This window comes from Trichosurus vulpecula, chromosome 4 (assembly GCF_011100635.1).
Source record: "Trichosurus vulpecula isolate mTriVul1 chromosome 4, mTriVul1.pri, whole genome shotgun sequence".
NCBI lineage: Eukaryota > Metazoa > Chordata > Mammalia > Diprotodontia > Phalangeridae > Trichosurus > Trichosurus vulpecula.
Window position 1 is genome coordinate 366,967,849 of NC_050576.1, and position 14,712 is coordinate 366,982,560.

A 14,712-nucleotide genomic window follows, 5' to 3' on the forward strand; every position below is an offset into this window, starting at 1 on the left:
TACTTGGGACTACTGTCTGTTTTGAGTTTGATTCTAGTCCTCTCACAGGCATAACCACTCACATGTGAGAGGGTAGATTTTGGCTTTAAGCACACTGCAATGATCAACACTAATATGAAAATATTCTGGATTAGAAACCATCTGTCTTTCAGGGCTGTAAATCAATTGAGCTTGTACTGATCTAGAAAGTTGTCTAGTTTGCAAAACAAGCTCTTTTACGAATTAATATTTTTTAAAAAAGCTGCTGAGATTCCATGTTAAAGGCATAAGCTTAGCTTCATAGGAATGTTATGTATTGAAATGCCTTATATATACTCTGCAAAATTTCTTACACAGAAATTTGTTATTTAAAGGAAGTCTGATGTGAAGAATTTTTTAAGAGAAATAGTATTCTTGTAAAGAGAAAAGAGTCAAGTAGCAGAGCTGAGATTCTAACCAGGTTTTCTGCCTCCCTGTTGCTAACAGCAAATCTACTGTGAAATAATAGAGAAGAGACAGAATAATTGATTAGAAATTTCCAATTGTATGGAATCATTTAGTGTAGAGGCAATCAATCCCCTATGACTTAATTCAATAGCTCTTAAAGCATCACCAGATTACAGCACATTGAATAGTTTTCATAATGATGGCTGACATATCAATTAAAGGTTGAATTATGCAATATAGTCAAAGAAGATTCTTGCCTACACATGTAGGGAAAATATTTTGAATATATTTCCCATGAAAATTGTTAATAAAGTTTAGGCTGTGTTGATGTTTAGCATAGGGCCTTATAGGTGTTTCATAAATATAAGTTCAAGAAATGAGCATAATTTATGAGGAAAATTAATTCATTCAAATCACCTTAATCTCTAAGGATACCATCGAAATTAGTTATTGCTCCTTCAGAAATACATTTGTTGTCAAACTAATCCTGAAGGATATATTTTAATATGCAATTTACAATATATTAGGATAGTTTGAATTACAAAATGCTGGCATGTAGTGAGCACTTAATATTTCTGATCTGATCAGTGAGCATTTAATAATCCTATTAATCTATTTTATTTTTTGAATAATATTGTATTTTCTATTAATCCATTTTAAAGTGAAATATAAGGAATTTGAAGCCATTTAAGTTCTTAATTTAAGTAATTTTATTTTAAATTATCTGTTTTGCAATAATAACTTCCACTACCATACTTGCTTGACCTTTTTTTCCCCATGAACAATCAGGTTCATTTTTTATGGCCATGAATGCCATTTTATAAATACACATCTGAAAGGAAATGTTACTTTAAAAATAACATCATGTAATTCCATGTACTCAAAATAACTGATTGCAGATCACATGACTGAACATAGCAAAATAGCTGATTACAAAGCAACATTACTTGCATTGTAAAATAACAGTTAAGCTATAAAATAGGATTCATTTTTTAATGGCAATTTTTGAATGGCTGACTAGAGTTATCCATAAGTTATATTTGTCTGAGTAGCAGGTAAAAGGAGAAAAATGCAAAAATATTTGTTTCTCCAATTTCAGTTACATTTTGCTCATAAACAAATCTGGATTACACAGTTCAAATATTCACAGCCTTTTGTGTGACTGCTATCAGAAACAGCCAATTTGGAGTACCAATTTCTATTTCTAATCAGACACACACTTACTGAACAATCCAGCAAAATATCTCCCTTTAACTGCTAAAACTTGGCATGAAACCAAGAAAAAAGGATAAGCCAGCTTTAAAAATTCAACAGGACAAAAATGGTTTACCTCTTTTTAAAAGAAATTGTTTACTTAATATGTTAAACATGTGAGTTTTAAATAATCAGTTTTTTTAAAATTGAAGAATGTTTAACTGAGCTCCAAGAAAAGATTCAAAGCAGTCTTTGCAGCAGTGTCACTCTTCATTTCAGATGATGGCAGATTCAATTTTCAGTATCGTGACTCCCTTCACAGATGCAAAGTGCTGCTAGAGTTCATCTCGAGTGAAAACTGCAAAAGAGAAAGGAGGATTTATTTTGAATTTGTGACCTAGAATGTTTTATCAGCTGAAATAATCCCTGCCTCTGATAGGAGGATTGAAGAAGGCAAAGAGGCTGAAAACAAAGGGAGATTTGCTTTACTTTTTAATACAGTTTGATTCATTGGATTTCTGTCATGGAAGAAATGACTTGTACCCTTTTAATTCAATTCTTTCATTTTACAGGTGACAAAATAGACCTAGAGAGCAGTGACTTGCTCAAGGTCACATGAGGAGCAGATATCAGAGAAGAGGAGGTGAGGGGGTTAGCCATGAAAGCATGGATTGAGTAAAAGGTTTTTTAAAAGCATGGGGCACGTTTTCAGGCAGCAAAGGGAATAACTGAAGATGAGGGAAGAAGTGAGAATGATGGGGCATACTGCTGGAGAAGCTGGGATTAAGGGTGCACGTAGAGGGATTGGCCTTGGCCAGGAGAAGGGCCACCTGTCCATGAGAGACAGGTAGAGAAGGAGGTAGTGTGCAAAGACATCTAAGTGACATGTGATGATGAGGAGGAAAGAGCAAGCATTCTTCAAATGGCCCCAGCTTTTTCAGTGAAGTAGTTGAAGTCAGCAGAGAAGATAAGGGGAGGGGCTGTACCCTTTAGAATGGATGAAAAGATTTGGAATAGAGATCGTTGGTGAGTGGGAGAGTGAATTGATTGGTATATAAGTATAAAAAAGAGCACCTCTATTGCAGCGATGGCCCAGTTGAGATTATGTAACATAAATTTATAGTGGACTCATTGGCATCATTTTCATATTTTATTTGGCTCTGTTCAGCAGCTTGAAAATAGGAGCAAAGGCTCCTGGTGGGAGTAATTTTAGGTTGGCAGGGCATGGCTGACAATAAGATAAAGGAAGAAAATAGCATAATGTAGAGTTGGACTGGTTCACCAAGTGGCCAAGAAGGAAAAGGAGAGTGTAGGGAGTGCATGGGTGTTAACTGAAGAAAGAACAAGGAAGGGAGAGGGACTGGCAGTCACGGTGAAGTTGAAGAACAGGGTTAAGGAGTCATGAGACAGAAGGAAAGGAAGAGTGATAAAAGGCTAATACCTAGGTCATGTGACCAACAAGATGGTGGACTAAACATTTTCTCTGATTTCTGATCTCTCAAACCTCTCCAAAACAAACAAGGTGCCAAAGATAAGGCAACTTCAGTTATTTCCCTGGTCTAGGACTCTCAGAATTCAAAATAAAGTTTAAAAAAAAAACCCAAACCGAAATCCAGGAAATGATACTCAGCACCTCTCCTCCATCTCATACACTACCAGCAGTGAGGCTGCCTAGCAGACTTGAGGTTACAATACAGATTTACATAAAAAAACCATCCCTGAACTCTGTTGCCCCTTCCCTCTTTAGAGTGCTGTCAAAACTCTGGTTGCAGTCTTTGAAAATTGGGCCTCGGGAGGGAAAGCAGGGACTTGCGTGAGCTCCCTGCCAGGTCCCTCCAAACAACTATAAAAAATGGTTCTGAACAAATTCTAGAACTGCAGAACCCACAAAATAGCAGAGGGAAGCAGGGCTCCAGCCCAGGATAGCCTGGATGGTTTCTGGGTAAGGTCTATCACAATGTGCTGGGAGTGGAGAGGAGCAGAGCTCAGCTTGGGCTGCACGTGGACCAACCAGACCAGGAGCTGGGCAGAACAGGCCCTAGCACCGTGAATCAGTGAGCTGTGGCAGTTACCAGACTTCTCAACCCACAAACACCAAAGACAACAGAGGTTAGTGGGAAAATACTGCGGGGGGGCAGAGTGAAAGGAGTTCATGGTGCGGCCACTGCCCTGGGGGCAGCGGAGGAGGTACAGCTACAAAACTACAGCTGCAGTTGCTTCTGGACCCAGGCCCACCTGGTGGGAGGAATTAAGTGGTAGATCAGAGCAGGAGCGCAGAGCCAGCTTAGATCTGAGTCACGGTCCGGGTTGGCAGTTCTTGGGGGAGGAGGAGCACTGGTGTGGCAGAGCTTGCTGTGTAGAAATAGCTCTGAAAACAACAGCACATCCTCTCAAGCTTGGAACACAGTACTCTCTACATTACAAGCAGTCATATCTTTACAAAAAGCTCAAGGGTCCAGTAAGTTGGCTGGGAACATGGCCAGGCAGCGAAAATGCACTCAGATTCAGACTCAGACTTTGGAATCTTTCTTTGGTGACAAAGAAGACCAAAACATACAGCCAGAAAAAGTCAAAGAGCCTACGTTAAAAGCCTTCAAGAAAAACATGAACAGGTCTGAGGCCATGGAAGAGCTCAAAAAGGATTTGGAAAAGCAAGTTAGAGAAGTAGAGGAAAAATTGGGAAGAGAAATGAGAGTGATGTGGGAAAAACATGAAAAACAAGTCAATGACTTGCTAAAGGAGACCCCCCAAAATAATGAAGAAAATAACACCTTAAAAAACAGACTAACTCAAATGGCAAAAGAGCTCCAAAAAGCCAATGAGGAGAAGAATGCCTTGAAAGGCAGAATTACCCAAATGGAAAAGGAGGTCCAAAAGACCACTGAAGAAAATACTACCTTAAGAATTAGATTGGAGCAAGGGGAAGCTAGTAACTTTATGAGAAATCAAGATATTATAAAACAGAACCAAAGGAATGAAAAGTGGAAGATAATGTCAAATATCTTATTGGAAAAGCCACTGACCAGGAAAATAGATCCAGGAGAGATAACTTAAAAATTATTAGACTATCTGAAAGCCATGATCAAAAAAAGAGCCTAGATATCATCTTTCAAGAAATTATCAAGGAGAACTGCCCTGATATTCTAGAGCCACAGGGTAAAATAGAAATTGAAAGAATCCACCGATCACCTCCTGACAAAGATCCCCAAAAGAAATCTCCTAGGAATATTGTCGCCAAATTCCAGAGCTCCCATATCAAGGAGAAAATACTGCCAGCAGCCAGAAAGAAACAATTTGAATATTGTGGAAACACAATCAGGATAACACAAGATCTAGCAGCTTCTACATTAAGGAATCAAAGGGCTTGGAATATGATATTCTGGAGGTCAGTGGAGCTAGGATTAAAACCAAGAATCACCTACCCAGCAAAACTGAGTATCATGCTCCAAGGCAAAATATGGATTTTCAATAAAATAGAGGACTTTCAAGCTTTCTCAGTGAAAAGACCAGAGCTGAATAGAAAATTTGACTTTCAAACACAAGAATCAAGAGAAGCATGAAAAGGTAAACAAGAAAGAGAAATCATAAGGGACTTACTAAAGTTGAACTGTCTTCTTTACATTCCTACATGGAAAGATGATGTCTATAATTCATGAGACCTCAGTATTAGGGTAGCTGAAGGGAATGTACATATATACATGTATATCTATGTGTGTATATATATATATATATATATATATATATATATATATATATATATATATATAGACAGAGGGCACAGGGTGAGTTGAATATGAAGGGATGATATCTAAAAAAGTAAAATCAAATTAAGGGATGAGAGAGGAATATATTGAGAAAGGGAGAAAGGGAGAGATAGAATGGGGTAAATTTCCTCACACAAAAGTGGCAAGGAAAAGCAGTTCTGCTGGGAGGGAAGAAGGGGGCAGGTGAGGGGGAATGAGTGAATCTTGCTCTCATTGGATTTGACCTGAGGAGGGAATAACATACACACTCAATTGGGTACCTTACCCCACAGGAAAGAAGGAGGAAGGAGATAAAAAAGGGGGGACGATGGAAGGGAGGGCAGATGGGGGGGGAGGTAATAAAAAACAAATGCTTTCAAAAAGGGACAGGGTCAAGGGAGAAAATTGAATAAAGGGGGATAGGATAGGAAGGAGCAAAATATAGTTAGTCTTTCACAACATGAGTATCGTGGAAGGGTTTTGCATAATGATACACATGTGGCCTAAGTTGAATTGCTTGCCTTCTTAGGGAGGGTGGGTGGGGAGGGAAGAGGGGAGAGAATTTGGAACTCAATGTTTTAAAAACAGACGTTCAAAAAAAAGTTTTTTCATGCAACTAGGAAATAAGATATACAGGCATTGGGACATAGAAATCTATCTTGGCCTACAAGAAAGTAAGGGAAAAGGGGATGGGAGGAAATGGGGTGACAGAAGGGAGGGCTGACTGGAGAAAAGGGCAATCAGAATATATGCCATCTAGTGGGGAGGAGGGTAGAAATGGGGAGAAAATTTGTATTTCAAACTCTCGTGGAAATCAATGCTGAAACTAAAATACTAAATAAATAAATAATTGAAGGTTGGGCCTCAACAGTCAGCTTGGCCATAGCCCTTTAGAAGAGAATCAAAAAACAAAAATATTAAAAGAAAATTTATGCAAGCAAAACATAAAGATCTTGGAGACAGGATGTACAGAAACAAGCCAAGCATCATAAGTCTCCCAGAAGAGCATGACAGGACAAAAAACCTTAACACCATAATGAAGGAAGTAATAGAAGACAACTTCCCATAACTTCTGAACACAAAAAATGAAATCCCAATTGAAAGAATTCATACATTGCCTCTGGAAAAACAATCCAAGGCTGCAAACTCCAAGACATACATTCCTGAAGTTAAAAGAGCTAGGATTACAACCAAGAATAACCTACCCAGAAAAAACAGAGTATAATCCTCCAAGGGAAAAAATAGATATTTAGTGAAATATAGGACTTGTAAGCATTTCTGACTAAAAAGACCAGAGCTGAATAGAAAATTTGACTTTTCAAATATAAGACTCAAGAGAAGAACAAAAAAAATAAACACGAAAGAGAAATCATAAGGGACTCAATAGGTTAAATTGTTTACATTCCTATATGGGAAGATGACATGCAGTTCCTAAGAACTTTATCATTATTAGGGCAGTTTAGAAGGTCTCTACATAGAGGGCACAGAAATGAGTCATTTATATTGGGATGAGCTAAAAAAATAAATGGATAAGCAAGAAAGAGGGATGCACTGAAGGGAAGGGAAGGGGAAAGAAAGAATGAGGAAAATGATCTCACATAGAAGAGGTACTCAAGGAAGAGCTTTTATAGTGGAGGAGAAAATGGATGAAGGGGTGGGCAACACTTGAACTTCACTCTTCTGCATTGGTTCAAGGAGGGAGCAATACATATACAGCCTCTAGTGGGTATAGAAATCTATCTTACTAAGCAGGGAAGTAGGACGGCAAGGGGAGAAGAGAAAATTCTAAGGGGAGATGAAAGGGAGAGTGGATTAAAGAAGGCAGTAGTCAGAAGCAAAACAAACTTTTACTGAGGGACAGGATAAAAATGATAGAAGGATAAGCAGAAGAAAATAGGACGGAGAGAAATGCATAGCTTATAATCATAACTGTGAATGGGATAGATTCACCCATAAAATGGAAGCAGATAGCAGAATGGATTAGAAACCAGAATCCAAAAATATATTATTTACAAGAAATGCTTGAAAAGACTCACAGAAAGTTAAAATAAGGGGCTGGAGCATACTTTATTATGTTTTAGATGAAGTAAAAAAAAAAAAGAGAGCGGTAGCAATCATAATCTCAGACAAAACAAAAATAGACCAAATTTAAAAGGACAAGAAGGGAAACTATATCTTGCTAAAAGTCACCATGGAAAATGAGATAATATCAATATTAAATAAGTATGAATCAAATGGCATAGCATCCACTTTCTTAAAGGAAAAACTAAATGAATTACAGGAGGAAATAGAGAGTAAAATGATACTTGTGGGAGACTTCAACTTTCCCCTCTCATAACTAGATAAATTTAATCATAAAATAAGTAAAAAAAGAAATCAAGGAGATCAATGGAATTTTGGAAAAAAATATATACGACATACCTCTGGAGAAAACTGAATGGGAATGGAATGAAGTGTACTTTTTTCTCAGCAGTTTATGGCACCTTCAGAAAAAGTGACTATGTATTGGGGTGTAAAAACCTCACAACCAAATGCAGAAGAGATATTAAATACATTTGTTTCAGACCATCATGCAATAAAATTATATTTGATAAAGGGCCATGGAAGCACAGATTAAAAGTTAATTGGAAATGAAATAATCTAATCCTAAAGAATCAATGGGTCAAAGAACAAATCATAGAAACAATAAATAATTTCATTAAAGAGAATAATAGCAATGAGACAACACTCCAAAATTTGTGGAATGCAGTCAAAGCAATACTTAGGAGGAAATTTCTATCTTGAAATGTGTACATCAATAAAGAAAAAGCAGATCAATGAATTGGGCATGCAACTAAAAAAGCTAGAAAAAGGACAAATTATAAACCTCCAATTAAACACCAAAATGGAAATCCTGAAAATCAAAGAAGATATGAATAAAAATGGAAGTAAAAAAAATTGAACTAATAAATAAAACTGAGAGATGGTTTTTATAAAAAAAAAGACAAATCACTGGTTAATTTGATTAAAAAAAGAAAGAAGAAAATCAAATTACTAATATTAAAAATAAAAATGGTGAATATACCACCAATAAAGATGAAAGCAAAGTAATTATACATACATACATACATACATACATACATACATACATACACACATACAATTATGAAGTAATTATACGTACAAAGTAATTATTAGGGGTTATTTTGCCCAATTATATAGCAGTATAACTGAAAGCCTAAGTGAAATAGATGAACATTTACTAAAATAGAAATTGCCCAGATTAATAGAAGAGGAAATAGAATACTTAAGTAATCCTATTTTAGAAAAATAAATTGAACAAGCCATCAATGAGCTCCTTCAAGAAAAAATCTCCAGCACCAAATGGATTTACAAGTGAATTCTACCAAATGTTTAAGGAATAATTAATTCAAATACTATATAAAGTATTTTTAAAAATAGGTAAAAAAGGAATCCTACCAAATTCCTTTTACGAAACAAGTATGGTTTTGATACCTAAACTAGGAAGAGTAAAAACAGAGAAAGAAAACTATATGCCAACTTCCCTATTGATGCAAAAATTTTAAATGAAGTGCTAGGAAGGAGACTACAGCAATATATCACAAAGATCAGACACTGTGACTGGTTCAATATTAGGAAAATCACAAGCATAATTGTTCATATCAATAACAAAACAATACAAATCATATGATTATATCAATAGTTTCAGAAAAAGCTTTTGACAAAATGCCACGCCCATTCCTATTAAAAATACTAGAAAGCATGAGTGAAGTGAACCCTGTTCAATGAATAGGCCTCTTTAAGAAGTTATTCAAGGGATGGCCCCTTTCATCAAAAATTCAATCAAAAAAACAATCAAACTGGGAGGGGAAGACCCACAGGGTTCCTGCCCAAAAGAGAAACAGTTACTAATTTAGTATTTTCATGCACTCTGTGCTAGGGTGGCAGGGACCTGTTGTTCAACTATGAGCTCTAGAGTGAAGTGGGTTTAAGGCTTGGTTTTTGAGAAAGAAATCTAGCCAGTAAACCCAAAGTTAAGGAGGTAGCCTTCTGCCATTGAAATGTACTTTCCGTTGGGTAGAGCACCCTCAGGTGAGGAGAGGAGAGGCTACTCACATGTTGTGTTTGTCCTTCGTTCTTGAAGAGGACCATGACACCAGGGAAATGATGACATGACTTGCAGTTGACTTTGATTTGAGTGAGGGGCAGCTGTGCAAGGTCACCAGCCTCACTTTATCCTCCAGAGCCATCTGGGTCCAGTGGCCAGATATTTGCCAGGACAACTGGAGATGGCCCAGGATGCAATGGGAGACCCTGGCCCTTTCAGGGGGCCTTAGCAGTATAGAGTTTAATTAGTTCACCAAGAGATCAAGATGGGGAGAAGAGGAGAGTGCAGCCAGTGCAGGGGAGATGGCCTGGGAACGAATTGAGGGGTTGAGATTGGAGGTCACAGCACAGATGAAGAATGGGATTATGTAAGGGAAGGCGAAGGAAGAGGTGAAAAGCCAATAAATTGTGGTCAGATAAAGGGATTTTTAATGAAAAGGGAAAATTTGTGAACTGTGTGTGTGGGGAGGAGGGTTGTGGGCACTCTTTTGGAGATTTCTTGACAAGTTAATAAGCAACTATTAATGACTACCCTTTAAGTCTGTTCATATAGCTGCTTTCCAATCCATCTAATTGTGTTACAGTTTCATCTACTTCTTTCCATATTTCCGCAAGAATAGTATGAAATGCTTGATCTAATTTTTTTTGTTAAAATCTAGGATCATCCAGTTAGGTAATCCTGTCAAGAAGGGAAACAGGAGTAATCTGGAACGGCTTGCTGTCAATGAAGCCTGTGGATCTTTATCATCCTCACTTCCTTATCTAGGTGTTTGCCGACTATCTGTTCAATGATCCATTCTAGAATTCTTCCAGGGAGCTAAGTCAAACTCATTGGCCTATAGTTTACTGGTCTACTGATCCATTCTTTTCACTTTTTGAAAGTTGGGACTTCTGCGCTTCTCCACTTCTATGGTACTTCCTCCTTTTTTTTATGATGTTTCAAATATCACTACAATTCTTTTAGTACTTCAGGACGTAGTGCACCTGGGCTATGAAACACAGCAAGGGCAATTAGGTGCATTCTTTCTATTTCCTTTTCTTACCTACTATCTAGGGTATGGGTGGAGAATCTGTGGCCCTCTAGGTCCTCAGTGCAGCATACTTCATAGAACAAATCCCCTTAATAAAAGGATTTGTTCTGTAAAACTTGGACTCAGTCAAAAGGCCACACACAAGGACCTAGAAGGCTACAGGTTCCCCACCCCTGATCTAGGGTATAAACTCTATATTAACCATTTTTCTTCTGTCATTTCTGGTCAAAAAATATTATTCTGGCAGAAAAAAACAGAAGGCAAGTAAAAATATCTTTCTTCTTCCTCTTCCTCTTCCTCTTCCTCTCTCCCTCCCCCTCCTCCCCCTCCTCCCCCTCCTCCTCCTTCTTCTTCCTCTTCTTCCTCTTCTTCCTCTTCTTCCTCTTCTTCTTCTTCTTCTTCTTCTTCTTCTTCTTCTTCTTCTTCTTCTTCTTCTTCTTCTTCTTCTTCTTCTTCTTCCTCCTCCTCCTCCTCTCTCTCTTGTGCAAAACTATATTGGTCAATTTCTACCAACAAATTCACAGTCAGTCCACTGAAAATGGAAATTAACAGGGAAGCCTAAAATAATGAAGAACACACTTTAGGGAACAATGTCCAAAATATATATAGTTAACTGTGAAGATTTAGGTTAGTTTGCTTATTAATATTTTCCTTGTTGGATAATGTGGGATTTACGCTTATTTTAAAATAAAAACCTCTGCTTCTTTACTATAAGAGCATGAAGATTTCATTATAGAAATGAAAAATCAGGAGACTCTCTACAAAGGGGTAGAATGTCAATTCCTTCCACGACTTTGCTTTAAATTAAAGGAGCTTGATCTACTAATCCAGGACATTCTTTTTAAGCAATAGGCTCTCTTGAAGCAGGAGTTATGACCCAACTATTTGCTTAATTCACTCATAAAGAAATGTCTATAATCCAGTGTTTGGCTTAATAATAAAACAGGTGGTTCACTCACCCTTTTTGGAGGATGGTTTACTTGAGTTTCTCTTTCCCATCGCAATCTCTTCTAACAGATTTCGAATCTCAGTGTCATACTCTCCCCATTCCGGGATAATCCGGACAGCAGCTTTCAATTTAGGTTCTTTGGTTTTGGGATTATTGCACTAAAAGTTTAAACAAAAATATCAAAAAATCAATCTCTACATACGTCTACAAAACCCAGTAGCCCTGCTGTGACAAAAGAGCAGCCATGATAGCTTATCTGAAAGCAGAACCCTACCAAATTCAGACATATTGAATGTCAATCACATGAAATATGACCTGATCAAGTTGGGAGGAGGTACAACGCAGGAGGAGTACAGGCAGAGGAGTCAGTAGACCTGGCTTCCAGCTCTGCCATTCACTAGCCCAGCTCTGAATCTCTATATGTCTTAACCTGTCTGAACCTCAGTTTTTTCATTTGTAAAATGAGTGGAGTGTGCAAATGGCCCTAAGGTCTCTTGTAACAGTTTTTGCTTTTAGTTGAAAACACATAATCTAATTTCCTTTTAAATGACTTCTAAGCATTATTAGCTCAAATGGAATTTTAAAAAATGTTTAAAGCAATGCAGATGGTTCTAATACTTGGCAAATCGTAATATGCAAACTGTTTTGACAAAAGTTCCAAATATATCACCACTTCATAAAAGAATATAGCAGACTCTATGTTGGTAAATATTCATATATCTTTTCCTGGGTCTAAACATCTGGCTGCACACTTTATTTTCTAGAGACAGAACTGTCAGTAACCCTTAGTAATGTCTAACCCTTCTCAAACTGTTCTAATTAGGTAATGTGATCATGCTGTTAGTGAGAACTCATCTGGCAAAGTACATACACACATACACATATTAATATACGTCTCATATATAGATACGCATTCACACATGTATATACACACATATGTAAGTAGGCAACTAGGTGGTTCATTGGATACAGTGCTGGTCCTGGTCAGGAAGACTCATCTTCCTGAGTTCAAGTCTGGCTCCAGATACTACTAGTTGTGTGACCTTGGGCAAGTCATTTAACCCTATTTGCCTCAGTTTCCTTGTCTGTAAGATCAGTTGGAGAAGGATATAAAAAAATCAGTCTCCAGAAGATACATTTGCAAAAGAAGGAAACGGCAAACCACTCCAGCATCTTTGCCAAGAAAACCCCAAAAGGGGTCATGAAGAGTCAGATATGACTAAAAATGACTGAACAACAACAACTATAAACACACACATATTTATTTATTTTTACCTAAGACTTTTGAATACTCTAAAAATCCCTATGCAACGGTACTTTTTGTGGTGGAAAAAAATTGGGAACAAGGTAGGTGCCTCTTGATTAAGAAATGGCTAAACAAATTGAGCTATGTAAAGAGTCACGGAGTACTGCAGTATTACAATGCTGGGGAAAAAAAGATGAATATGAAAAATTTAGAAGACCATGGTAAGACTTATACGGACTAATGTAGAGTGCAGTAAACAGAGCCAGGAAAATAATATACATAATTGTTTGTAAATAGATTGTAAATAGAAAAAAACAATGCTATGAAACTGAATGTTGTGTAAGGACTAGGCTTGACCCTGGAGAAGAGTTGAGAAAATGTATCTTCCTTCATTGCAGAGATGGAAAACAATAGGTATGGAATATTGCTTATGTTATCATATTGAATTTATCTGTTAACTGGTTTTACTTAACCTTTTCCCCCTTTTACTTTTTAAATCTCTGTTATAAGAAGAGGCTTGTAACAGCAGAAAATATATGCAGAGTTGTGAAATATATTCACCTTATGAAATGTAGAAAATGCATGCAGAAATTAATGTGATAAAACCATATGCAATAATGATATTTGAATAGTTAATGGTACAACTAAAAAAAAGTATGCCACTAGCACGTGATCTTCCACTAATCATGTTATTTCTCCAAACTTCAGTTTCTACTTCTGTGAAGTAAGGGAGTATGACTAGATCATCTGTAAAAAATCCCTTCAAGTTCTAAATATTCTATGATTCCAGGTGATCTAACACTTATTTTACCTCTTTATAGATCAGCAAATTTAAACTAAATGGCTGGACAGCCTATTTGCATGTGTTCTTTGGATTTCTTATGTACTTTTTGTGGAAACAAAGAATATATTTACATTAACAATTTTAAAGGTTTTCCCCTCCTACCTATTGAAAGCTTTCAAGCAATATGACAATCAACAACATTTGAGGCTACTGAATGTGTGCCAAAGCTGAGTTGTCAAACTAGTGTCTTCATAAAAGACTTTTCCACAAGCTCACGTACAGGTATTTGTACTCTCAAATCTTCAAGATGAACCATGAAGCAGGACCTTGCTTATAAGTAATGTCACAGACAGATCTTTCTCTTTATATAAGCAACAGCAAACCAGACTCAAAATGCACTTTAGTAAAGATCCACTCTGCTGTGAAGGTCCCTGGGGCAGCTGACCACTCTGAGAACTGCTGCTCTCAGCCTTCTAAAACATAGCAGCTGACAAGCCATAAAGACTCATCACAGGCTCCTGATGGATATGTGAGGCAGTCATGTTCCAACACTCCTCTCCAGACCTCATCAGCAAAGTCAGCACGATGATATGTAAATGATGCTTTGGGCTTTCCTTTCACTTTTTAATGGGGTCTGCTAGGAACACAATCATCTTAGATGAACATTTAGAGATCCTTAGCTGTTAATGCTGGACAATGAATATGAGCAACTGCTTAATTCTCCAGTCTCTGAAATTATCCTCTCAAATCTGTTGTTCAGTTGTTCACTCATGTCCAACTCTCTGTAACCCTGTGGGGCCATACTGTCCATGGGGTTTTCCTGGCAAAGATACTAGAGTGGTTAAAAGAGGTTAACCTCTTAAATGACTTTCCCAGGGTCACCCAGGTAATAAGTGCGTGAGGCTGGATTTTGAACTCAGTCTTCCTGATGCCAGGCCCAGCACTCTATCCAATGAGTCACCTACCTGCCTCTTCTCAAATCTAGGATAATGTTATTTATATTAAGTGGTCAAAAAGGAAATCTCATATACTTTGAGAAGGCTTTCTTGCATCCTCTTGGACATTAGTCAACATTTTCCTGTCATTTTCTCCATGTTGTCACCTTTTAAAAATGACATTCATGTCCATGGCTGTATTTGAAGTGAGCATTCCTAGTAAATTATAACTGATAACAAGCATTTCATGGGCTCAGCCAAACCCTAGCCTTTATCCTTGCCTGATATTTTCAAGTC

General features: G+C 37.3%; 1 protein-coding gene across 1 annotated transcript in view; it reads right to left on the reverse strand.

Annotated features, from left to right (window-relative positions):
* Positions 1-1,211: 1,211 nt before the first annotated feature.
* The window catches only part of UGGT2 (UDP-glucose glycoprotein glucosyltransferase 2), a 256,148-nt gene continuing 242,647 nt past the window's right edge, over positions 1,212-14,712 (reverse strand). The window contains exons 38-39 of the mRNA XM_036755774.1: positions 11,461-11,608; positions 1,212-1,978 (exon numbers count right to left, since the gene is read on the reverse strand). Coding sequence (XP_036611669.1) covers positions 1,956-1,978; positions 11,461-11,608 — 171 coding nt within the window. The 3' untranslated portion in view covers positions 1,212-1,955. The remainder of the gene's footprint in view (positions 1,979-11,460; positions 11,609-14,712) is intronic.